Source organism: Heterodontus francisci, unplaced genomic scaffold (genome assembly GCF_036365525.1).
Source record: "Heterodontus francisci isolate sHetFra1 unplaced genomic scaffold, sHetFra1.hap1 HAP1_SCAFFOLD_52, whole genome shotgun sequence".
Lineage (NCBI taxonomy): Eukaryota > Metazoa > Chordata > Chondrichthyes > Heterodontiformes > Heterodontidae > Heterodontus > Heterodontus francisci.
Window position 1 is genome coordinate 12,876,857 of NW_027141175.1, and position 26,255 is coordinate 12,903,111.

The window sequence follows — 26,255 nt, forward strand, 5'->3', positions numbered from 1 at the left end:
TACCACATTCGCTGTCCTCCAGTCCGCTGGTACCTCTCCTGTGGCCACAGAGGAGTTGAAAATTGGTGTTAGAGCCCCTGCCTTGTCCCCCCTTGCCTCATATAACAGTCTGGGATACATCTCATCTGGGGCTTTATCCAATTTTAATCTTGCTAAAACTGCTAATACTTCCTCACTTTCAATGCTAATATGTTCAAGTACATTGCACTCCCTCTCCCTGATCTCTGCACCTACATTGTCCTTCGCCATAGTGAACACTGATGAAAAGTAATCATTTAAAACATCACCTGTGTCCTCCGGCTCCACACACAGATTGCCACATTGGACCCGAATGGGCCCTACTCCTTCCCTAGTTATTCAATAGCCCTTAATAGACTTATAAAATGCCTGAATAATTACCTTTATGTTGCCCACCAGTGTTTTTCACGTCCCCTCTTCGCTCTGCTAATTACACTTTTTAAATGCCACCTAGACTTTCTATACTCCTCTTGTGCCTCCGCTGTTTGCAGCAATCTGACTCGGCCACAAGCCTCCTTCGTACCCTGATCCAATCCTCTTTACCCCTTGACATCCAGGGTTCCCTGGACCTGATGGTCCTGCCCTTCACATTAACAGGTACATGTCGGCTCTGCACTCTCACTGTTTCCTCTGTGAATGACTCCCATTGATCTGATGTCGACTAGCTGCTCCCAGTCCACTTTGGCCCCATCCTGCTTTATCATCTTAAAATCCGCCTTCTCCCATTTCAGTACCTTTATTTTCGATCCATCTTTGTCCTTTTCCATAACTACCTTAAATCGTACAGAGTTATGGTCACTATCGCCGAAATGCACCCCCACTGACACTTCTACCACTTGTCCGGCTTCATTCCCTAGGTCCAGTACCACCCCTTCTCTTGCAGGACTATCTACGTGCTGGCTCAAAAAGCTCTCCTGTCTGCATTTTAAGAATTCCGCCCGCTTTAAGCCTTTTGCACTAAGGCTACCCCAGTTGATATTGGGGAAGTTGAAATCCCCTACAGTTATTACACTATTACTTTTAGAACTATTTCAGATTTGCCTACATATCTGCTCTTCTATCTCTCCCTGACTGTTTGGCGGCCTGTAGTACAGTCCCAGCCACGTGATTACCCCCTTTTTGCTTTTCAGGTTCTACCCATATGGCCTCATTTGCGGACCTTTCTTAGATGTCATCCCTCATTACTGCAGTAATTGACTACTTGATCAATAGTGCAATGTCACCTCCTCTTCTACCCCCTCCTCTGTGATGCCTGGAGATTCTATGCCCTGGAATATTGAGCTGCCAGTTCTGCCCTTCCCTCAACCATGTCTCAGTGATCGCAATAATATCGTAATGCCATATGCTAATCAATGCCCTCAATTCATCTGCCTTACTGGTAAGACTCCTGTCATTAAAACAGATGCAATCCAGCCTTGCATTTTTCACTTGTGCCTCAGCAGGTCCATATTTTCTGTGCCTTCCAAAGTGACTCATTTTCTCTTCTATATTCGACTGCATTTCGCCCCCCCCCCTACAGTAACTCCACTCTGCATTCCATCCCCCTGCCAAGTTAGTTTAAAGCCCCACCTCACCCCCCAACAGCACTAGAAAACCTTCCAGCAAGGATGTTGGTCCCGTTCTGGTTCAGGTACAATCAGTCCAACTTGTACAGGTCCCACCTTTGCCAGAGCAGACCCGGTGATCCAGGAAACTAAAGCCTTCCCTCCTGCATCACCTTCTGAGCCATGCACGCATCTGCTGCATCCTCCTATTCCTATACTCTCCAGCATGTGACACTGGGAGTAATCCAGAAATTGCAACCTTTGAGGTCCTGCTTTTTAGTCTGCTACCTAGTTTCCTTAATTCCTGTTGCAGGACTTCATTCCTCTTTCTACATATGTCCTTGGTAGCAATGTGTACCACGACCTCTGACTCTCAGTTCAGAGTATCTTGCAGCTGCTCCCAGACGTCATTGACCAAGCACCAGGGAGGCAACATACCATCCTGGAGTCTCATTTGTGGCCACAGAAACGCCTGCCTCTCTCCTTACGGTTGAATCACCTTTCAGTATGGCTCTCCCACTCGTAATCAGCCTCTCCTGTGCAGCAGAGCCATCCGTGCTGCCATGAACCAGGTTGCTGCAGCTTTCCCCTGGGAGGCCATCCCCCCGCCCATCCCACCCCCTCCCCCAAACCCCCCAAACAGTATCCAACGCGCTATATCAGTTTGACAGAGGGATGGCCAGAGGGGTCCCCTGCACGATCTGCCTGCGCCTACTACACCTCCTGGTGGTCACCCATCCCTTTTCTGCCTCTGCAGCCATAACCTGCGCTGTGACCACCTCAGTAAATGTGCTATCCACGACGTCCTCAGCATTGGAGATGCTTCACATTGAGTCCATTCACAGCTCCAACTGCGCAATGCGGCAGCTATTAGCTGCAGCTGGGCACACACACTGCACACATGGTCGCCAGGGACACTGGAAGTGTCCCTGAATTCCCACATTGCACAGGAGCAGCATGCCACGGGGCTCAGCTCTCCTGCCATGACTTATCCTTAGAATAAGCTCCTTTGTTACTCCCTTTAATTTTGAGTACAAATTTGGAAAGGGACCTTATTCTACTCAAACACTACCTACAACTATCTAAATTCCCTACCTTTACTTTTACTTCGGCTATTGAAAGTAGTAACAAAATGTAGAAATACACACCTACTCCTACTTACCAATCAGCTGCCTCCCTTGCAACGCGTCGCTTTTTGAACTGTGACGCCAGTGATGCACAATGCAGCCATTTCATGTGCAATGCTCCGCAGATTTTTTTTGATATGCACTGCAGCCATTTAAAGTGACGTACAGTACGACTATTTTTAATGATATGCTCTGATCCATTTTAAGTAAATTATGCAGTGCAACCACTTTAGGTGATATGCAGTGTGATCTTTCTGGATGATATGAAATGGAACCATTTTAAGTTGCATGCAGTGTGTTCATTTATCTGATAAATTTATGAAGCATTATAAAGGGCTATAAAGAAGTAAAGTCTGTTGTAAAGAGTTTTAAAGCATTATGATGTTTTATAAAACATGATTATGAAGAGTAAATCGCGATGTAAAGTATTTTGATTAGTGTCAAAGTATTACAGAGGGTTAAAATGATGATAAGGTATGATAAAGATGGTATAAATGTTGTACCGGGTCGTAATTCATGAGAAAGAATTGTGAAGCATTATAAAAGATTATAAACAATTTTAAATGATTATAAGGGTTATAAATAATTATAAAAAGATTATAAAGACTCCAAGTGATTATGAAGAATTCTCCCTCAGCCTCAGACACACATCACCATGGGGAAGAGGCCGCACACACACTCCCCATCTGCAACGGGAACAGGTCCCGTCACCATGGGAGAAGGCCCCACCACTACTCCTCACATCACAGGGAGCAGGTCTAGCACCCAGACTGCTGTCACCATAGAGAACAGGCGCCGCAACCCCTGCCCCCGGGCCTGCACCCCCGCGACCCCCGCCACCATTGGGAACAAATACCGCCCCCAGCATTCTATCACCATGGAGAACAGGCCCCGCCCCATAATACCACCATAAAGGCCAGCCCCGCTTAGTCATCACAGGCCCACCCCCAAACTGCTGGGAATAGTCAGTGATTCAGCTGCTTTCATCGTGAAGTTAATTTAAGAATTGGAGTAAAGGGATATTTCAGCACATTGCTCAACTGCTCTCTAAACTGAGTCTGCGTCACGGCATAAATCGCACTGTTGATGCAGCAACTCATGAGCTGCAGCATGAAGCCCACTTCCTTCAAATAAGCATGTAAATAAACAGACCGATATCCTAAATCAAATATTCGGCCCCAAATTGAATATACCATTAAAACTGCCCATAACAGGATGAAATTTGCCGAGATCACGAACAGTAAAATGATGGATTTCCTTCGACTCTCCATTTCTGGGTCTCTGCGAATCTCCCCACTGCTGTGAGCCCGGAGTCTCCTGCGTCCTCTGTTGCTCACTAAAATGTGTCTGACTGTGGCAGCATTGAGCAGCAGAATCACCACAAATGGAACAATCGGAGTTAGAATGTGATGGAGAAACTGGACTGATGCCCAAACAACAGAGTACCAAACAATGGATGTTACAGAACAAAACCAGGGTTCATTCCACAGCCAATACTGACCAGTTAACATAAAATACCAGGTGATGTTATTTAAACAGCTCAGCACTGTCACTGTTACCAAAACCGCAGCCGCCGTTTTCTCACTGCAATATTTACATTTCAGTTTCTGGCAACAAATGGCCACAAATCGATCAAAGGTAAATGTGACGGTGAACCAGACGGAACAGTCTGTAGCTGCATAAAGCAGGACGGCGTGGATATTACAAACGGATATGGACTGCAGGAACTGGAACTGTTCCTGATAAACAATGGGAATGTGCCTCAATATCATGTCGAGGATAATGACCAGTAGATCCGCCACTGATATGGCCACCAGGTAGCGAGTAACACATTTGGAGAGACCGCACTTTCCCCGAGAAAGGATCCCAATCGTTAGCAAGTTTACTGTGAGGAAGGGAAATAAACAGAAAAAAATATACATCAGGCTAACAGCAAATTTATCAGTTTGATTGATGACTTATTGAGATTTACAAATATGTTCCTGTATCCCGTGTTGTGAGGAAACGATTGGACCTGAAAAAACGAACAGGAAATGATGCATCAGGTTCGGAGTAAAAAAAAGACAGTTTAAAGCAGTTTGGGGTGTCATTTGTGCATTTGTTATCACATGCAGTCTGTAACTAATTATGGTACCAGTGGCAGGAATTTATGCCGCAGCCAGTGAGTTGAACTCAGTAGAGACTGCGGGAGGCTCGATGGCGGGCCGAAAATATGAAGGGAACCCTGTCTTGGCAATTTGCAGCCCACACCTGGCGCAACTCAGTGGCGCTCGGGAAATTCACTGCCCGGTTTCGTGGCCCGTGTCCCTTAAAGATAAGGATCCAGCCTACAAAAACTGCAGAAACAATCAAGGGGGCAGCAGCTCAGTATCGGCAACACGACCGGGATCAGTGGAACTATGAGTCCTTGACCGGGCCTGGGTGCGGGACCATCTCTTGAGCCCTAACACCAAGTAAGTGTGGCAAAGACACAAGGTCCAGTTAGCTAGTGATGGCTATTGCCTGTCATACACCAGACCTGGGACCTGCACATACGCTGCTGCCCTGAACGCAGGTAAAGATGGCAATGATAGGAGGACCAGTCAGCTAGCGGGGGTCACTACCAGTAATAATCCAGTCCTGGGACCAGGACCATTACTGGAGACTGTGGACCCCAGCTAAGAGTTTTGATGACATCGGGGCCCATCAAGGAGCTGGGCCTGTGCCAGAACTGCTCCCATTCTGGGAACTGTGCCATCGCTGCAATTCATGCTGGATGCTTTGCTGGAGCCCCACACCTCAGGTGAGTGTGGTGGGTGCTTGCGGCCAGTGAGTGACCAGGTCCAAATGCTTTTGAGGCATCAGGCTTGGAAGCATGCCCATTGCAGGAACCCTGCAACTCACGTAAGTGTGTCGAGGACATCGGGGCCAGTCACGGAGCAGGGGACATTGTTGGAACTACATACTTCCTGAGTCAAGGATCATCATTGAGACCCAGACCTCAGGTCAGTGTGGTGGGGCCGCCAGTGTCTGTCAAGCAATTGTGCCTCTGCATGTACCACACCAGGCCTGGCACCAGGACCATCACTGCAGATTGGACACAAGTTAAGCGGGATGTGGCCGGGATCAGTCAGAGACCGGGTACCCTGCTGGAACTGCAGCAGGCCTGGGAGCAGTACCTTAACAGGAGGTTCGACCCCAGATAGGATTGTCAGTCTAGCTGGGATCATTCAGGGACCGCGGCCACTGCCGCTATTCCAGCTGACTAGGACCATTGCTAGAGACCCATAAGCAATGTAAGAGTGGCAGAGTCGCCTGGGCCAGTAAGGAAGTGGGGGCCAAGGCCAGAACGACAGCAGGCCTGGGACCAGACCCATCATTGGATAATTGTCCCCCTGTATTGTGTGCCGGTATGACCACCTCCATATTGAAACAGAGTCCCCTCACACACTACTCCTGGGTTAGATGGAGATAGCAAAAGTGCTCTTGGAAAACCCGGGGTGGGTAGGGCAGAGTCTCCTCCTCCTCCCTTTTTACAGACCTTCACCTCCTGAAGCCTCTGCTCCATTTGTTGGCTATGTTACAGAATCAGAATCACTGTAACTACAGTCCCCATACCTCGTCCAGAGTTGGGTCACCAAATCATCTGTCTGCCCTGAATGTCTGAAGCAGCTCAGATCACAACCACCAGAAAATCATCCACAGCATCTCCACTAACGTTACAATATCAGAAGTAAGTCAAAGGTCCCAGACCTGTAAATTGGATGCCTGGTCCTTTTAAATAACACTAGAGGGGTTTCCTCGTGCTGCTGAATGTATGTTCAGCCGGGAGTGACTAATACAGGCGGTCAGTGGACATGCACAGACCAAGCTTCAAAGACGCACATCAAAGCAGTTGGAATAGCAGTTAGACTTCATATTCCAGAACCCTACATGCTGCTCGAACACACAATGTTCAGCCGCCCTAGAGCACTGAACAGCATGAGACAGTGTGCAGGCCACGATGCAGGTGGCTGGTAGCTCAGCTCGCACCCTTTTACGGATCCAGGCTTGCATAGCATGAGCAATAGTGGTGCCGTGGAACGGAAAATCACGGCCAGGGAGAGATACAGAGGGAAGAAGGAAATTCAGTTTAAATGAGGAAATGGAAATAAACTTGAAGGCAAAAGATTTGCTGCAATATGGGAAATGGACAAATGCAATGGAGGTGTGAGGCCATTGAGAAATTCAAACACAAGAATGAGAATATTAAAATTAAGGTACTGCCAGACAGGGAGCCAATGTAGATCAGTGAGCACAGGGGTGATGGAAGATTGGGATTTCGTGTGCATTGGAATACAGGCAGCAGAGTTCTGGACGGTTTGCAGTTTATGGAGGTTTTTGACTTGGAGGGGTTGCGGGTTATAATTGGCATAAGCAAATGTGGATTTAACGAAAGCATGGATGAGGGTTTATGCAGCAGATGGGCTGAGGCAGAGGTGGAGACGGGTGATATTTCAGAGGTGGTAGTGGGCAGGGTTGGTGATGGAGAGAATATAGAGTTGAACTCAGCTCAGGTTTAAATAGAACACCGAGGTTGCATACAGTCTGGTTCAGCCACAGAAATTGGCCACGGTGGGGTATGTGTTTCACAGAGAGGGGATGGAGTTTGCAATGGAGACAAATGACACTGAGTTCAGTCTTCCAAAAATTTACATTACTGAACAGTATTCCAGTTAAACAGGGTTTGCACATCTCCTAGCTGTAAATTGAGACTTACCATGGACGTAAACAGCAATAAACATGAGGGAGTAAATTACAAGAACAATATTGCAGATTAGTAATGGTTTCGAGAGCGAATAGCTGGAGGATGAGATTCACCTGGAATAACAGCAGCAGCAAGGAGGGCAGAGTTAATTACAGGAGTAGCAATAAAGTAAATATGGTTTATATAATTAATAGCTGTTTCAGGAGTCTTACAAGGGCACCAACAATGGCATGGATGGGCTAGTAAATGCATTGAATAATCTCACATACATATAGGATCCACATTTCTAATGATATCCAGTCATAATACGTCGAGAGATTCCATCCGACACGGGATGGAAAGCCATTCCCACCTGTCGCAGATCAGACCACAGAGACCGGGCCATTCTATCCATCTGATCTGGGATAGTAAAACATGCTGACAAGTCACAGATCAGACAACAGAGACCAGGCCATTCCATCCACCTGATCCAGGATAGAAAATCATTCTCACCTGTCATAGGCCAGACAGCAGAGACCAGGTCATTCAATCCATCTGATCCGGGATAGAATACCATTCTCACCTGTCATAGGTCAGTCAGCAGAGACCCGGCCATTCCATCCATCTGATCCAGGATAGAAAAATATTCTCACTTGTCACGGGTCAGAGAGTAGAGACCAAACCATCCGCATCCCTCAAATCCAAGATAAAAACATTAGTTCCAAATGTGACAAGTAAGACAGCAGAGACAAGGCCATTCCATCCATTCGAACCGGGAAAGAGAACTATTCTCATCTGTCACTGGGCAGACAGCAGAGACCAGGCCATTCCATCCATCTGATCCATGATATAAAATCATTCTCAACTGTCACAGGTCGGACAGAAGAAACCAGGCCATTCCATAAACCCAGTCCAGGATTTAAATAATTATCACCAGTCATTACGCAGATAGCAGAAACCAGGCCATTCCATCCATCCGATCCAGGATATAAAATCATTCTCACATGTCACTGGTCAGAAAATAAGGGCCAGCCCATTTCACACATCTGATCCGGGAGTGAAAACCATTATCACCTGACACTGGTCAGACAGCAGAGACCAGGCCATTCCAGCCATCCGATCCAGGATATATGATCATTCTCAATTGTCACAGTTCAGACAGCAGAGTTCAAGCTATTCCATCCAATCGAACAGGGATAGATACTATTCTGAGCCGTCACCTGTCCGTCACCTGTCAGACAGCAGTGATCAGTCCATTCCATCCATCTGTTACGTGGTGCGAAAACCATTCTCACCTGCCACAGGTCAGACAGCAGAGACCCGGCCATTCCATGCATCCAATCCGGGACTGAAAACCATTCTTACCTGCCACAGGTCAGACAGCAGAGTCCCGGCCATTCCATACATCCAATCCGGGACCGAAACCCATTCTCACCTGTCAATGGTCATACCACAGTGACCAGGCTATTCGATCCATCTGATCAGGGATAGAGAACCATACTGATTTGTCACAGGTCAGGTAGCAGAGACCAGGCTATTCGATCCATCCGATCAGGGATAGAGAACCATTCTGATTTATCACGGGTCAGATAGCAGAGACCAGGCTGTTCGATCCATCTGATCAGGGATAGAGAACCATTCTGATCTGTCACAGGTCACATAGCAGATATTAGGCTATTCAATCCATCTGATCAGGGATAGAGAACCATTCTGATCTGCCACAGGTCAGATAGCAGAGACCCGGCCATTCCATACATGCGATCCGGGACTGAAAGCCATTCTCAACTGTCACAGGTCAGACAGCAAAGACCATGCCATTGCTTCCATCTCACCTAGGATAGAAAACCATACTCAGCTATCGCAGGTCAGACAGCAAAGACCAGGCCATTCCATGCATCCGATCCAGGACAGTAAATCATTCACACCTGTCACTTGTCAGACAGCAGAGAGAAGGCAATTACATTCATCCGATTCGGGATGTAAATGCATTCTCACGTGTCACAGGTCAGATATAAGAGACCAGGCCATTCCACTGATGCAATCCGGGTTAGAAAGTCATTCTCACCTGTCACAGGTCAGACTGGTGAGACCAGGCAATTCCATCCATCCACTCCAGGTTGACATTTATTCTCACCACTCACAGGTCAGAGAGCAGAGACCAGGCCATTCCAGCCATCCGATCCGGGAAAAGGAATATCCTCACCTGTCACTGGTCAGACGGCAGAGACCAGGCCATTCCAGCCAGCCGATCTTGGATGGAAAACTATTCTCACCTGTCTCAGGTCAGACAGCAGAGACCAGGCCATTTCATCGATCGATCCGGGATAGTAAACCATTCCCACCTGTCACAGGTCATCCAGCAGTGACCAGGCCATTCCATCCATCTATCTGGGATAGTAAAAAATTCCCACCTGTCTCAGGTCAGACAGCAGAGACCAGGCCATTTCATCGATCGATCCGGGATAGTAAACCATTCCCACCTGTCACAGGTCATCCAGCAGTGACCAGGCCATTCCATCCATCTATCTGGGATAGTAAACAATTCCCACCTGTCACAGGTCAGACAGCAGAGATCAGGCCATTCCATCCATCCGATCTGGGATGCATAACCATTCTCACCTGTCACAGGTCAGACAGCAGCGATCAGGCCATTCCATCCATTCGATTCGGGCTAGACCATCATTCCCTCCTGTCACAGTTCAGAGAGCAGAGGACAGGCCATTTCATCCATCCAATCCAGGAAAAAAAACATTCTTACCTGTCACAGGTCAGACAGCAGAGACCAGGCATTCCAAGCATCCAATCCGGGTAGAAAACTATTCCCATATGTCTCAGGTCAGACAGTAGAGACCAGACCATTCCACCCAGCCGATTCGGAAAAGAAAACACTTCCCACCTATCACAGAGCAGAAAACAGTGACCAGGCCATTCCATCCATCCGATCCAGGATATAAACCATTCTCACCTATCACAGGTCAGATAGCGGAGGCCAGACCAATCCGTCCATCCGATCAGGATTCTGATAGCCATGCACACCTTTCACAGGTCAGACTGTAGAGACCAGGCCATTTTATCCATCCAATCCAGGGTAGAAAAACATTCCCACCTGCAACAGGTCTGACAGCAGAGACCAAGCCATTCCATAGAAACAGAGAAAATAGGTGCAGAAGTCGGCCATTGGGGCCTTCGATCCTGCTCCGCCATTCATTATGATCATGGCTGATCGTCCAACTCGGTAGCCTGTTCCAGCTTTCGTCCCATACCGTTTGATCACTTAAATCCAAGAGCTATATCTAACCCTTTTTTGAAAACATACAATGTTTTCGCCTCAACTGCTTTCATAGTAGCGAATTCTACAGGCTCACCACTCTCTGGCTGAAGAAATATCTCCTCATCTCAGTCTTGAAAGGTTTACCCCGTATCCTTAGAATATGACCCCTGCATCTGACTCCCCCACTATCGGGAACATCCTTCCTGCCTTGACTACCCTGTCAAGTCCTGTTGGAATTTTATAGCTTTCGATGAAATCCCCCCTCACTCTTTTGAATGCAAGCGAATATAATCCGAACCGACTCAATCTCTCCTCATACGTCAGTCCTGCCATCCCAGGAATCAGTCTGGTAAACCCGATTCTACGACTGTTCTCTAAGTGCTCTGCTATAAAATTTTTGATAATGGACTCTAAAATTTTCCCCACTACCGACGTCAGGCTGACTGGTCTAGAATTCCCTGATTTCTGTCTACCTCCTTTTTAAAATACTGGGGTTGCATTAGCTACCCTCCAATCTATAGGAACTGTCCAAGAGTCAAGAGAATCTTGGAATATGACCACCAATGCATTATCGGCCCTCAATCCCGTCAATTTCCGCAGCACCATTTCTCTACTAATACTGATTTATTTTAGTTCCTCTCTCTCACTAAGCCCTGTGTTCCCCAACATTTTTGGTATGATATTTTTGTCATCCTTTGTGAAGACAGAACCAAAGTATGCATTTAGTTGGTCAGCCATTTCTTTATTCACCATAATAAAGTCCCATGTTGCTGATGGTAAGGGACCTACATTTGTTTTCACCAATCTTTTTTCTCTTCACATACCTATAGAAACTGTTACAGTCAGTTTTTAGGTTCTGCGCAAGCTTGCTCTAGTACTCTATTTTCCCCTTCTTAATCAATCCATTGTTCCTCCTTTGCTGAATTCTAAACTGCTCCCAATCCTCAGGTCTGTTGTTTATCCTGGCAAATTTATATGCCTCTTCCTTGAATCTAATGCTATCTGTAATTTTCCTTGTAAGCCATGATTTGGCTACCTTTCCTGTTTTACTTTTGCGCCAGACAAGTATAAGCAATTGTTGCAGTTCATCCATGCTCTCCTTAAATGTTTGCCATTGCCTAACCACCGTCATCCCTTTAAGTGACAATCCGTCATGGCCAACTCGTGCCTCATGCCGTCGTAGTTTCCTTTACTATGATTCGGGACCCTTGTCTCATAATCAAATCTGTCACTCTCCATCTTGATGAAGAATTCTATCATATTATAGTCACTCATCCTGAACGTGTCTCGCACCACTAGATTGTCAATTATTCCTCTTTCATTACACAATACCCAGTCAAGGATGGCCTGTTCTCTGGTTGGTTTCTCAAGGTATTGGTCCGGAAAACCGTCCTGTATATACTCCAAGAATTCCTCCTCTGCGGTACTGTGATTAATTTGATTTGCACAATCTATATGCAAATTAAAGTCACCCATAATTACAGATGTTATTTTATCGTATGCATCCCTAATTTCCTGTTTAATGTCAGTCCCAACATCAGGAGTCTATATAGAATCTCCACTAGCGTTTTTGCCCCTTAATGTTTCTAAGCTCTACCCATACAGATTCCACACCGTCAGAGCTTATATCTTTCATTACTATTGCGTTAATTTCCTCTTTTACCAGCAATACATCTCCACCATCTTTTGGTTTTGTCTGTGCATCCTAAATACTGAATACCCTTGGATGTTCATTTCTCCTTCCTGGTCACCTTGCAGCCATGTCTCCGTAATCCCAACTATATCATACCCGTTCACATCTATTTCCACGATTAATTCATCCACTTTATTGCTGACGCTCCACGTGTTAATTCTAATTCAGCCGATCCAGGAATGAAAACTATTCTCACCTGTCACAGGTCAGACAGCAGAGACCAGGCCATTCAATCCAACCGATTCAGGATCGAAAACCATTCTCACCTGTCACAGGTCAGGCAGTTGAGACGAGGCCATTCAATCCAACCGATTCAGGCTCGAAAACCATTCTCACCTGTCACAGGTCAGACAGCAGAGACCAGGCCATTCAATCCAACGATTCAGGATCGAAAACCATTCTCACCTGTCACAGGTCAGGCAGCAGAGATCAGGCCATTCCATCCATCCGATCCGGGATAGAAAACCATTCTCACCTGTCACAGGTCAGGCAGCAGAGACGAGACCATTCAATCCAACCGATTCAGGATCGAAAACCATTCTCACCTGTCACAGGTCAGGCAGCAGAGACGAGGCCATTCAATCCAACCGATTCAGGATCGAAAACCATTCTCACCTGTCACAGGTCAGACAGCAGAGACCAGGCCATTCAATCCAACCGATTCAGGATCGAAAACCATTCTCACCTGTCACAGGTCAGACAGCAGAGACGAGGCCATTCAATCCAACCGATTCAGGATCTAAAACCATTCTCACCTGTCACAGGTCAGACAGCAGAGACCAGGCCATTCAATCCAACCGATTCAGGATCGAAAACCATTCTCACCTGTCACAGGTCAGACATCAGAGACCAGGCCATTCAATCCAACCGATTCAGGATCGAAAACCATTCTCACCTGTCACAGGTCAGACAGCAGAGACCAGGCCATTCAATCCAACCGATTCAGGATCGAAAACCATTCTCACCTGTCACAGGTCAGACAGCAGAGACCAGGCCATTCAATCCAACCGATTCAGGATCGAAAACCATTCTCACCTGTCACAGGTCAGACAGCAGAGACCAGGCCATTCCATCCATCTGATCCGTGATAGAAAACCATTCTCACCTGTCACAGATCAGGCAGCAGAGACCAGGCCATTCCATCCATCCGATCCGGGATAGAAAACCATTCTCACCTGTCACAGATCAGGCAGCAGAGACCAGGCCATTCCATCCATCTGATCCAGAACAGAAAAACCTCCTCACCTGTCACAGGTCAGAGAGCAGGAACTAATCCATTCAACACACCCAATCCGGATAGAGTATCATTCTCACCTGTCACAGATCAGATAGCATGGACAACATAGACAGCAGAGACCAGGCCATTCCATCCATTTGATCCTGGATGGAAAACCATTCTCACCTGTCACAGCTGGGATGTCTACATTGTCTATTATGAGTTTGTGTTGTATTTGTACTGTCACTCCTCAATAAACTATTTGTGACTCCTTAACCGTCTTTTGGTCATCTCTGACACTCGTTCAGATCTTAAAATGATGGCGGAGAGAGATCACAGTGGTTGGAACCATCGGCTTGCTTTTCTTGGTTTGCAAGAAATGACAAACTCAGTTAGACATGTGTGATCATAGTTGGGACAGTGCTGGAAACTTGGAGACAGACAGAAAGAATTTACACTTGTTCAAGCATGTGTGATTATTGCTGAGAAAGATAGGAAATGTCGAGATAGCGAGAGTTTACACACGGTAAAACACGTTTCATCATTGCTTGAACGGATAGGAAATATTGAGACAGAGAGAGTTTACACTTGGTCAAACATGCCTGATCATCAGTGGCAATGCCACGGAAATGTCCAGACAAAGAGATAGGGTTTAATTCTTGTCAAACGCTTGTGATAATCACTTAGTACGGGTACGTCTAAAGCCAGAAGTACAATGTTGTAAGTATATCACAGGAAATAGTTGATACAGAACCTGCCTGAGGCAAACATGTGTCCATGGGGTGATGGACATCCGAAGGATTTTAGAGTGTGATGCGAATTACAATTACATTCTTTGTAGAATCTCTGAGGACGTCCAGAAATGCAATTTTAAGTAAAAATATAGACGGAGATAAGTTGGGCTATAGGAAACACTTATGTGACTAACAGGCAAATAATAAAAAAAACACAAAAAATGGAAGGAACAGGTAGACAAGGCAAAATGAAAAGGGAAGGTTAGCAAGACAGCATTTGCATCATGAACTATCGGTTACTCTGAAAGCAGGAGCCATATGACAGAATACATTACCTGAGAAAATTGGAACAAATACTGGACTAAAACATTGAGTAATAAACAGAAAATACCAGACTAGGTGAAGTGTTGGAAGATGTGAGGAGGGGTTTCGAGAGAATATGACCAATGTCAAAGTCCCGTCTCCACTGAAGCTGAACTGTGCCCCGTGTTTTGATAACATCAAACACCTTCAGATGCAATGAGTCAACAGTGGGTACAAGTGGCCGCTCTCTGCAAACACAAAGCCAGATTTCCCAGTTCTTGTTGGGACAACATATTTCAGGTAAATCACAGCTTCAGCTCTGCCTCCTTACAAGGGCGGCAAGATAACTGGAAAATACCGGTGTGTGCGTAACCCGAGCCTAAACTGCGTGCCAGCCTAAGAACAAGCCTGACATAGATGGAGTCAGTGACCGGCCATCCACAGTCACTGACGGTAAGGGACATGTCACCACCAAAACCACACTTAGATCCCTTACCCCTGTTGCGGCCAGGGCTCTAAAGCAGAAACTGGGAGTGGTGTATATGAGCAGCAGCTCCCTCGATCTCCTACCGAGGTGGGATATTTTTAAAGTCATTTACCAAGAATTAGAAGGTTAAACAGGTTCCCTTGAGTTAAAACAAGAGATGGATCAGATTATTCTGGTCGAGGGCACGATAGAGGATACAGAGACTGACCTGTGGAGGGCACTGGGGGCAGGAAACATTGATGTTCATCAGGTCCTGGCCAATACCAAGCAGGATCTTACCGAGCGCCCGAGTGTCTTCACAGATAGGCTCCATGTCATCTTGAGGCACAATAGCGAGGATGGGGTAAACCATTTTAATTCTCCAGGTTTGAACCCCCTCTTTCTGAGTGCCCTCCAACCATGAGTCAATTTAGCTCTGGTATTGAAATCACCTAAAACACATCTTGTCACCATCTGTGTATCCATTGCGCAACAGCTTGGGAGCATATCAATGCCAATATTCCCTGAGCACGCATCAAACTTAAGGCAGTGGCTGTCCAGGTTCCACTACCCAATCAGAGATCAGTTGACTTAAGTCAATAAGCGTGCCACAGTGTGCTGTTCTAATTCTTACTGCCTCGGCCACTATGCTGCTGCTATAGTTGCGTTGTTGATTGTGATAGTAACAGTGATTCCTGCTATCCCCCAGGCTGGGGCATTGTGCATGTGACTGCTGCAATAGGGAGATTAGTCAGACTGACAGAAAGTTTGATTCTCGCCATCCTCCAGGCTAGATCACTGTGCCAATGACAGCTGCAATAGGGTATTGGTGAGACTGATAGTAACTGTTATTCCTGCTATCCTCCAGACTGGGCCATTGTGCCTGAGATTGCCGCAATAGGGAGATTAGTCAGACTGACAGAAAGTTTGATTCTCGCCATCCTCCAGGCTAGATCACTGTGCCAATGACAGCTGCAATAGGGTATTGGTGAGACTGATAGTAACTGTGATTTCCCCTCTCCTCCAGGCTGGGCCACTGTGCCTGTGACTGCTGCAATATGTACATTGGCGATACTGACCGGAACTGTGATTCCCGCTATCCTCCATGCAGGCCCACACTGCCTGCGACTGCTGCCAGAGGCATATTGCTGAGACTGACAGTAACTATCCCGCTATCCTCCAGTTTGAGTCACTGTGCCTGTGAGTGCTGAAATCGAGACATTGACGAGTCTGACAGCAACAGTGATTCTCGCTATGCCCTGGGACTGACGGCTGCCAACACTGTTGAGCAGCGGCAGGAGCGGATGGACGCAGCAATTGAAGTCATGTAGATTAGTAACAGAGGTTTGTAAGTTCCCATAGTGCATCAGATACCCGAGCAAATGGTACAATAACATCAGCGATAAAGGCCCATTAGCTGCTAATTCCCCCATTTTGCTGGTTAGAAAACCGGATGGCAGCTGGTGACTGAATATTGACCAGGACAAACTCAATTCACTCACCCTTGTGTGAACCCGTTTGAAGGAGAGACACCACCATCCTGTTCTCCAGGATGCCCAGCGGCAGGGCTGTATACTCCACCCTTGATATCTCTAATGGTTATTGGAATATCTCAGCAAAACTGGAGAAACAATTTAAATTCTCATTCACTTCTGAGGACAGCGACACCTCTGGACAGGTCTGCCACAAGTGGTTCCAAAATAGCCCACTATTTTCCACAAATGTATGGCCGGGGCCCTTATGAGATTTTCACAGCCTTCCTGCTTGTTGCAATATGCCAATGATCTCTTCGGCATCACCACAGACCGTGTCCACACATTTAATCCTTTTACAGGAACTACTGCAACTACTTTGGGAGCTGGACTAAAATACCATCCACGGAAAACCCAGCTAGTGTAAGATCGTGTCACCTTTCTAACTGTCCAGATTGGATCATCCAGCATCCACCCAGAACAACATCAGATCAAGACCATCCAGTGTCTATCCCTGCCCTCTCAAAGACTGCCCCGTGGCCTATCCTCAAGCTGGTGGGGTATCAGCGGACCCTCATCACGTGTCTGCCCCTGCCCATCTCAAAGACTGACCTCTGTTCTATTCTCAGGCTAGTGAGGTATCAGTGGACCCTAATCGTTCGATTAGCAAAGACTGCTGCCCCTCTTTATGAACTACCTAATGATGATAATGACCAGGTGTAACCCTGTTGGACTGAAGGGAGCATGGAAGCAGTAACACATTTGAAGAAAACTGTCGCCCAGACAACATGTCTTATCACACCTAACCCTGACAAGACATTCCACACGGAGGTGGGGGACGCAGAGACAAGCCTGGCTGCTGTCCTATGTAGGGAAAACCAGTAGAAACTGCTCCCCATTGTCAATGTCTTTAGAATTATGAACTGGGATGGACTGATGTACTCTGTTTGAGAAGGACACTCGTTAACCACGTTCTGGGGAATCACACATTTCACTTACATCAAGGGGTTCAACAGGTGATACTGTCCATTCTATTGTAAACTTTCCCAGTCGGTAGGCAGTAGTAATAGTCTGTCCCTGTCATAGAGTTGTAGAGTCACAGTCATGTCGGCACAGAATGAGACTATTCGGCCAATCGAGTCCATGTGAGCTCTTTGTAGATAAATCCAGGCAGTCTCATTCTCCAGCTCTGTCTCCATATTCCTGCAAGTTTATTTCCCTCAAGTGTTCATACAATATCCTTTCGAAATCATTCATGATCTCTGCTTCTACCAGTCCAGTAGGCAATGATTTCCAGGCCATTCCCACTCGCTGTGTAAAAAAGTGTTTCCCCACATCCCTCTGCATCTCTTGCCCACAACCTTCACTCTGGTCCTTGCACCAATAACGAATGGGAACATCTTTTCCTGTCTACCTTATCCAAACATATCATCATCTTGTATACCTCTATCAAATCTCCCCTCAGTGTCCTTTGCTACAAACACCCACACACAGTGCAACACAATCACTGACTTTCTACCCTCTCTCTTACAAGGCAACATGGCCCTTAATCACAGGGAGGGGCAGTGAACCGTCAGGGGCCAGGCATACGTTCATCCCCTGAGCCTGTGCAGCAGATCGTTCTCTACATCATGGGATTGGCTATGACAGAGCCCGAAGCATTCGGCATCTCTGCGAAAATTCAGAATTATGTTATGTTCCTGCCTTCTGTCCCTTCTTACTTCCCACCTCCCCCTCATCCTGCTGGCTGGAATGATGCACAAGCTACAGATGATGGGAGCATGGACCTCATGCCTTCCATCCCACCATTGTCCCTCACCCCAGCCCTCCCCTTCTGATTTTATTCGTTCCAATGTTAACCTAAAACTGCCAGCTTCGCAGTGACAGCTGCTCCAGGAAACAGAAAGAGAGAGAGATAGCGAGAGAGAGAGAGAGAGAGCGGCAGCACAGCACTGATGGTGAAGCCCCATCACATGGTCTGATGCTCACAGCCACCAGCACAAATACTTACACTGCGTGTACCTTAGAGGCTGGTATCGAGTCGGAATCTGCACGTGGTGAGTCACCGAGCATAAGTGAGCTGCAGCCAGACCAGGGGGAAAGGTTCGTTCATGTGTCAGATCACCAGAGGGCGAAGTCACAAACGAGTTATAATACACAGGACTCAGATGTGAATATTGCTGGAGCAGCATACAGGAGAATGCTGATGGACATGTGCACTGAGATACATGCCTGTAAACCTGTCACTGTCAAGAAACATGGAGTAGTCCAGCTCCAATATGGCACACGACATTGCACAAAACTTGAAGCCCATTATTTTCCCTGTGTAAGTGGTCACTAACTCCATGAGAGCAATCGGGGACCCAGCTGTGATGCGGTGTCTTGTGACCATTGTCTTAGCTTCCACTGCAGCACAGGCGGCAGCCACCCAGCGTCTCAGTGCTGCATTGGAAGCACAGACAGTGTTCATGAGATCCATGCTTGATGCCATGCAGAATCAGAATCAACCCGACTGCTGCCATAATGGCTGTTTATCTCAGTGCTCAAAGGGATTTGCTGGCTTTTACAGCTGCCCAGCAATCTGTAATCCAGTAGATTACTAGGATTGTTGAGGTGTCGCTTTGTGGGACTAGCAGCGGCTAACTGGAGCAGGAACCTGCTGTCCTCTCTCTCAGTATGACAGCATTTGTTCTCCCTTCACTGCCATTCCACCAGTCTCCTTGCTGTTACCCAACAGCCAGCCCAAGCTTCTGCAGCCCATGTTTCGGTGGTCCAGTACGGATCCGAGCCCTCAAGGCCCAGCACTGCCCGAGGACGTGCTGCAAGGCCATCTGCAGTCTTCCCAGTAAAAGCCAGCAGCCTTCCACTCGCCATGCTGCAGCCACTGGGCAAAAACTGAGTAGGAACACTACACAAGTTGCGGTAAACCCCAAAACAGGCACGAAGGGGATACACAAGGTTAAATAGTTCAGTTTTGTTTGTATAATTTGAAGTATTGTTGGATAAAGATGTTGATGGAAATGTTTTTGTTGGTGTTTATTTTTTGCAGGATGATGACAAAGGGGACGCTGTGATGGGGCATCTCAGATGGGTATAATGGTGGAGAATGGGGGATCCATGGTTGGAAAGGGAACTTGTCCTCTGGGAACCAGAATCTTAGCAGGGCCTCTTCGCCAGCCTGCATGGGTGGAAGGCATCCAAGAAATATCCTGCCTGCCTCCTCCTCCTCCTCCACAGATGGCTTCCCGATTCCTCGTGGCAATGTCCGTGCTGTCATGATGGTGATGATATGAAGGGGGCAGCATTACATCCTGAACTTGGACACTCGCTCCAGTGTGCACTGAAGGGCTCCCCCCTGGCGGTTCAGACATCGGAAACATTGCTTCATCACATCGATGGTCTGTTCCACGATGTTCCTCGTGGTGTGCTTGATTGTCAGTGGGGCGTGGGTTTGGGTGTGTGGAATTATTAGCCATGGATAGAGAGACATATCCATTGTCTGTGAGGATTCACATTCTGGCTCTCCTCGTTGTCCTGAAGATTATGGGAACAGCTGACTGATTCAGAATGAAGGTGGACATTCACATAGAAACATGGAAAAACATAGGAGCAGGAGTAGGCCATTCGGCCCTTCGAGCCTGCACCGCCATTCAATACGATTATGGCTGATCAACCAAAACTCAGTACCCTGTTCCCGCTTTCTCCCGTATCCCTTGATCCCTTCAGCCCTAGGAGCTGCATCTAACTCTTTCTTGAATATGTTTAATGATTTGACCTCAACTGCTTTCTGTGGTAGAGAATTCCACAAGTTCACCACTTTCTGGGTGAAGATAATCCACCTCCTGTCAGCCCTGATGACTTTCCCTGTATGCTTAGACAGTACCCCTTGGTCCTGGACTTCCCCAATATCCTTCCTGCATCTAATCTGTCCAGTCCTATTAGAATTGTACAGGTTTCTATGAGATCCCCTCATTCTTCTAAACCCTAGCGAATACAAGCTTAATCGACCTCTCTTCACACGTCAGTCCTTCCATCCCAGGAATCCGTCAGCTGAACCTTCGCTGCACTCATTCCATAGCAAGAATATCCTTCCTCAGATAATATTCGCCAACATGATGTGCAGGACATGGCCAGACACCAGCTGCACATTAATGGAGTGAGAGTTTCTTTTTTCTGTTCCTTAACCTTGCTTCGTTGAAATGGGGGCACCGCAGAGCCACGTACACCATCAGGAATCCCACTATCCTGAAAAAGACACGGGACCTCTCAACCTGCTTCTCTCTGCTGAGGGAGCATTCAGTATAATTCACCACACCCGGCATAGCTGGCCTCTGTCACTTATCGGATACATCAATAATCTGCCTGTTGGGAGATTGAGGCTCAGGCAGAGGAGGGTCAGTAATCAATTGGATAACATTCTTCATCAGGGTTGAAAACACCAAGCTGCAGTAAATGGTCGTTTTCCAGACTGGAGAATGGGAGATGGTGGTTTTCCAAAAGGGTCAGTGTTGGGACCACTGCTTTTTGCCATATATAAATGCCTTGGATTTTGGAATACGGAGTAGGATCTCAAAATTTTCTGATGCTACCAATCCTGGAGGAGTGGTAACAGTAAGGATGATACAAAGCACCTTAAACAGGACATCGATAATCTATCAGAATGGGCAGACAAGTGGCAGATCGAATTTAATACAGACAAGTGTGAGGTGATGCATCTTGGAAGAAGGAATTGGGAGAGGCAATATAGAGTTAATGACACAGTTCAAAAGCGTGTTCAGGAACTGAGGGAGTTGGATGTGCATGTGCATCCATCTTTGAAGGTGGCAGGACGTATTGAGAGAGTGGTCAGTAAAGCATGTGGGATCTTGGGCTTCATAAAAGAGGGATTGAGTACAAAATCAGGGAAGTTATTCTGAACATTTATAAAGCTCCTATTAGGCCCCAACTACAGTATTGCGTGCATTTCTGGTCACCAGACTTTCGGATGAATGTAAGGGTCTTTATGAGTGTGCAGAGGAGATTTACGAGAATGACACCAGAGATAGGAATATTTGTTACAAAGTTAGGCGAGTAATACTGGGTTTGTTCTCCTTAGAACAAAGGAGATTGAGGGAGATTTGAAAAAATGTTTAAAATTATGTCAGGTTTAGATAAGTTAGACAAGGAAAAATGTATCTCTTAACTAATGGTATTCGGACTGGGGGATACAGATTGAGGATTTTGGGCAAGAGAGGCAAGGGGACTGTGACGAAGTAAATTGGTTTATGCAGCAGTTGGTAATGACCTGTATCACGAATGGATGGAAACCAACTGCAAATTTTATTTTTGTGCACTTGGGTATTATTGTTAGCTGCCATTATAAACAGATTTTGAAAATTATGTTACTGCTGTGTTCAACTTGTTTAGACATAGAAGGGGATGAGATCCCTTCAACAACAGGGGGTTGGACAGTTACTTGAAGAGGTCCAGTCACATGACCTGGAAGCTAGACTTTTTAGCCTGTCTGGTTTTGAAACAGTTTTAATGGGAGTCACTAGCTTGTATAGGAAAGCGGCTACCTGGAAGCTACCCCTAGGGCCTGCCTGCAAAGAGGAAATAAGAATCCACATTCTGCAAAACAGCAACAAAATATGTCTGTTCTCTGGCAGTTTTTCTTCAGCAGAAAAGGGGTGAAATCAGAAACGAAGTTTTCTCATTTTATCTACGAAAGTGCAAGAAGAGGAAATTATAAGAACATAGATTTCATCTGACTGCTACTCCACTCGGCATTTCCAGTTGGTTAATTCCAGCTTTATGTTAGTAAAAAAACGGACTGTAGTTTCAACTGGAACCTTCGTCAGTTTGCAATTAAGTTACTTTTCTACTTGTTAAATGTCCTTAACCTTTCGATGTTTTTACTTTTCCTTGTATGTTTGTGAGCATTTATTGCAAAGTTAATCCCCTCCCGAATGTACGAGCATGTGTTAATAAATCCTACTTCTATTTTAAACTTTAACAACAGTGTTGTTGCGCGCCTTTAAATGTCAAGCATTACAAACTGAGGGAGAGGCGAAATACATATTGAGGATTTTCCTTATTATTTTTAGAGAAGGGAAAAAATAAGCCACAATCTGCTTGAGAACAGGTTGCTGAACATATAGAGACATGTGTCCTCAAAATTAACTGCATCTGTGTAACACCTGGAACTCGCTGCCCACGAGGATTGTGGAAGTGGAGACAATCAACGACTTCAAAAGGAAATTGGTGGGCATTTGTTAAAATGAAATTGCAGGGCTATGGGGACCGAGTAAGGAAAAGGAACTGACCGCGTAGCTCAGTGGACAGCCGGCATAGATTCGTTGGGCCGAATGGACTCCTTCTGTGCCGTCAGTGACTCTAAGATTCTATGGTGTGTGTGTCACATTCTGCTGTCTAGAAAGATCCAGATACATAGAAGTTCAATCAAACTGTGAACTTAACGGCCACTGACAGTTCCGTCTTTACCCTGGTGTGAAGCTCCAGGTCATGTTACACAGATGATACAGCTCTATGACAACCTCCTATTGAATCAGAGTCACCTCATACACTGCTCCTGGGTTACGTGTAGGTAGTAAACGTGCTCTTGGAAAACCCGGGGTCTGTAGGGCATAGACCCCACCTCCTGCCTCATTACAGAGTTTCCCATCCCTACAGCCTCTGCTTCATTTGTTGGTCATGTTACAGACCCAGAGACACTGTAACTACAGTCCCCAGACCACGTCCAGAATTGGGTCGCCAAATCCTCCGTCCTCCCTGAATGTCTGCACCAGCTCACAACACAACCTCCAGCACCTCCACCAACGTTACAGTAGCAGAAGCAAGTAAAAAGCCCCTCACCTGTACGTTCGATGCCCGGTCCAATTAAATAGCACTGGAGGAGGTTCCTCGTGCTGATGAATGTCTGTTCAGCTGAGAGTGACTAACACAGGCTGTCAGTGGACAAGCACAGACTAAGTTTCAAAGATGTACATCAAAGCTGCTGGAATGGCTTATTGATGTCACTTCAAACCCCTCGCCACACTAAAATCAGATGCTTAATGAACTGAGTCTGGAGCCCTGTCCAGCATAAAGCACTGGAAGTGACCGGCAGCTCAACTCAAACCATTTAATGGATCCAAGCGTCCATGGCCTTGGGCCCGGTGACGCTGTGGAGCTGGAAATTATGGCCAGGATTAGATACAGTGAGAAAGACCATCCGGCCGCACCACCATATGAATTAGGAGCACAAGTAGGCCAATGTGCCGCCGAGTCTGTTGCACCAGCGGCGGCACAGTGGTGCAGTGGTTAGCACCGCAGTCTTACAGCGCCAGGGACGCGGCTTCGATTCTGGGTGCTGCCTGTGCGGAGTTTGCAAGTTCTCCTTGTGTCTGCGTCGGTTTCCTGCGGGTGCACCGGTTTTCTCCCACATGCCAAAGACTTGCAGGTTGATAGGTTAACTGCCCCTAGTAGAAGTAGGTGGTAGGGAAATATATAGGGACAGGTGGGGATGTGGTAGGAATATGGGATTAGTGTAGGATTAGTATAAATGGGTGGTTGATGGTCGGCACAGACTTGGTGGGCCGAAGGGCCTGTTTCAGTGCTGTATCTCGAAAACCATTTAATAAGTTCATGGTTATTCTGTTTCTGTCTCGAATTCCACACTGCCATCTACCCCGATAATCTTTGATTCTATTGCCTAACAAGAATCTATCAATCTCGACCTTAAAAATATTCAGTGATCCCGCTCCCATCACCTTCTGAAGCAGAGAATTCCAAATTCGCACAACTCTCTGAGGGAAAAACAAAACCTGGTCGCCTCTGAGCTAAAAGGGCGACCACTAATTTTAAAAAGTACCTTTTCAAACTGTTACTTTTAAAGGGGAATTTCAGAAAAGACTTTCAGGCAAACGCTTTGCAGGGATATGGGAATGGAAAGTGGAATGGGACTAATTGGAGGGGTGAGGCCATGGAGGGATGCAAACACAAGAATGAGAATATTAAAGTTGAGGTCCTGACAGACCGGGAGCCAATGTAGATCAGTGAGCACAGGGGTGAAGGGTGACAAGGATTTGGTGTGAGATAGGATACAGGCAGCAGAGTTCTGGATGTGTTGGGGCTTATGAAGGTTTACAACTGGGAGGGATCGCAGGATAGAATTGGAACAGTTAAGTGTGGATTTAAGAAAGGCATAGATAAGGGTTTATGCAGTAGATGGGCTGAGGCAGAGCTGGAGACGGGTGACATTATAAAGATGATAATAGGCAGGCTTGGTGATTGAGAGAATATGGAGATGAACTCAACTGAAGTTTAAATAGAACACAGAGATTGCAAATTGTCTGGTTTAGCCTCAGACATTGGCCAGTAAGTGGTACATGGACATTGGACGGAATTGCTTCTGGAGGTTGATTACACTAGCTCAACTCTTCCCAAAATTAAAATTGCAAGATGATTATTTCAGTGAAACAGGTCTTGCAGATTTCATAGCCGGAAGTAGAGACCTACCAGGGACAGCAACAGCAGCAAAGTTGAGAGACTAAATTACAAGAACTCTGATATAAGGAGGGCAGAACGGTAATGCAGTTAAACATGCTTTATAGAATTAGTAGCTGAATAGCGAGACTTACCAGGGACACCAATAATAGCCAGGGTTGGATAGTAAATGTACTGAATAATCCTCAATGCGAGATACATCCGATAGTCTAATGAGTACCAATCGTAATTTGTAGAAAGAATGTCAAACTCCCAAATGAAATTCCTGCCCATTGTTGTAACATTCCCATCGACTGCTGTCAGATTCTGATCCATTGTTGTAACCTTGCAAACTACTGCTGTCAGATTATGATCTATTCTCTCCCTCTCTCTAGAGCTGCTAAACCCTAATGGTGCCGGGGGTGATCCTGCCGCTGACACTATGTGATAACACATTGAAAGGAGTCCCTGTATTAATAGAAGAGGGGAACCCTCCAGAGGCACAATTAGAGTCCATGGAGATTGGCATTAATTACAGGAACTGAACAAACAACTTCAGTTGATCACTTTCAATCCAACACTTTTTGTACCACAATAAACTAGACCATTTACCCGGTCTGGATGGCATGTCTGAGGGTTGGTGAGGCAAAGGATGGTGCAAAGAGAAGAGGCACTGGCTAGAATCTTTCAATTCTCTTTGGAGTTGGGAGTGATGACAGAGGAGTGGAGTGTTGTAAATGTTAAACTCTGTTTACAAAATTGAGAGATGGGGAAAACACTGTACAGGCTAGTCATTCTGACGTCAGTCGGGAAGAAATTTTGGTAAATGATAGAAATGTAACAGTCTTTGAGCAAGTGAAATATGGGAAGAGGAAAGAAGAACAAGAAGGAAGGTCTGTGATGGGACTTCGAGGAGAGAGATTAAATGGCAAACTGTTATATTTCCAACGTTTACCAGTTCTGATGAAGGGTCACGGAACTGAAACTTAAACTCTGTTTCTCTCTGCACAGATGCGGCCAGACCTGTTCAGTATTTCCAGCACATTCTGTTCTCATTAAGATATATGTATATATTCGATGAAAATAGACTGAACCAGATATCATGCAGAAAGAAATTGAAACTTTCCAGATATAAGTTGCCTAACTGTCACACTGGTGAAAACTGCACAGTGCATTATTTACATTGATTCAATAATGTCCACATCTGCCTACGGATTCTGTTCACAGCAATGTTGGCATT

General features: G+C 46.3%; 1 protein-coding gene across 1 annotated transcript; it reads right to left on the reverse strand.

The window, feature by feature from the left end:
* Positions 1-3,672: 3,672 nt before the first annotated feature.
* Positions 3,673-25,351, reverse strand: LOC137362415 (probable G-protein coupled receptor 139). The gene is made up of 2 exons (XM_068026822.1): positions 25,171-25,351; positions 3,673-4,574 (listed from the first exon to the last, which is right to left on the reverse strand). The coding sequence occupies exons 1-2, from the start codon at positions 25,349-25,351 to the stop codon at positions 3,673-3,675; spliced, it is 1,083 nt and encodes a 360-aa protein (XP_067882923.1).
* Positions 25,352-26,255: the final 904 nt, after the last annotated feature.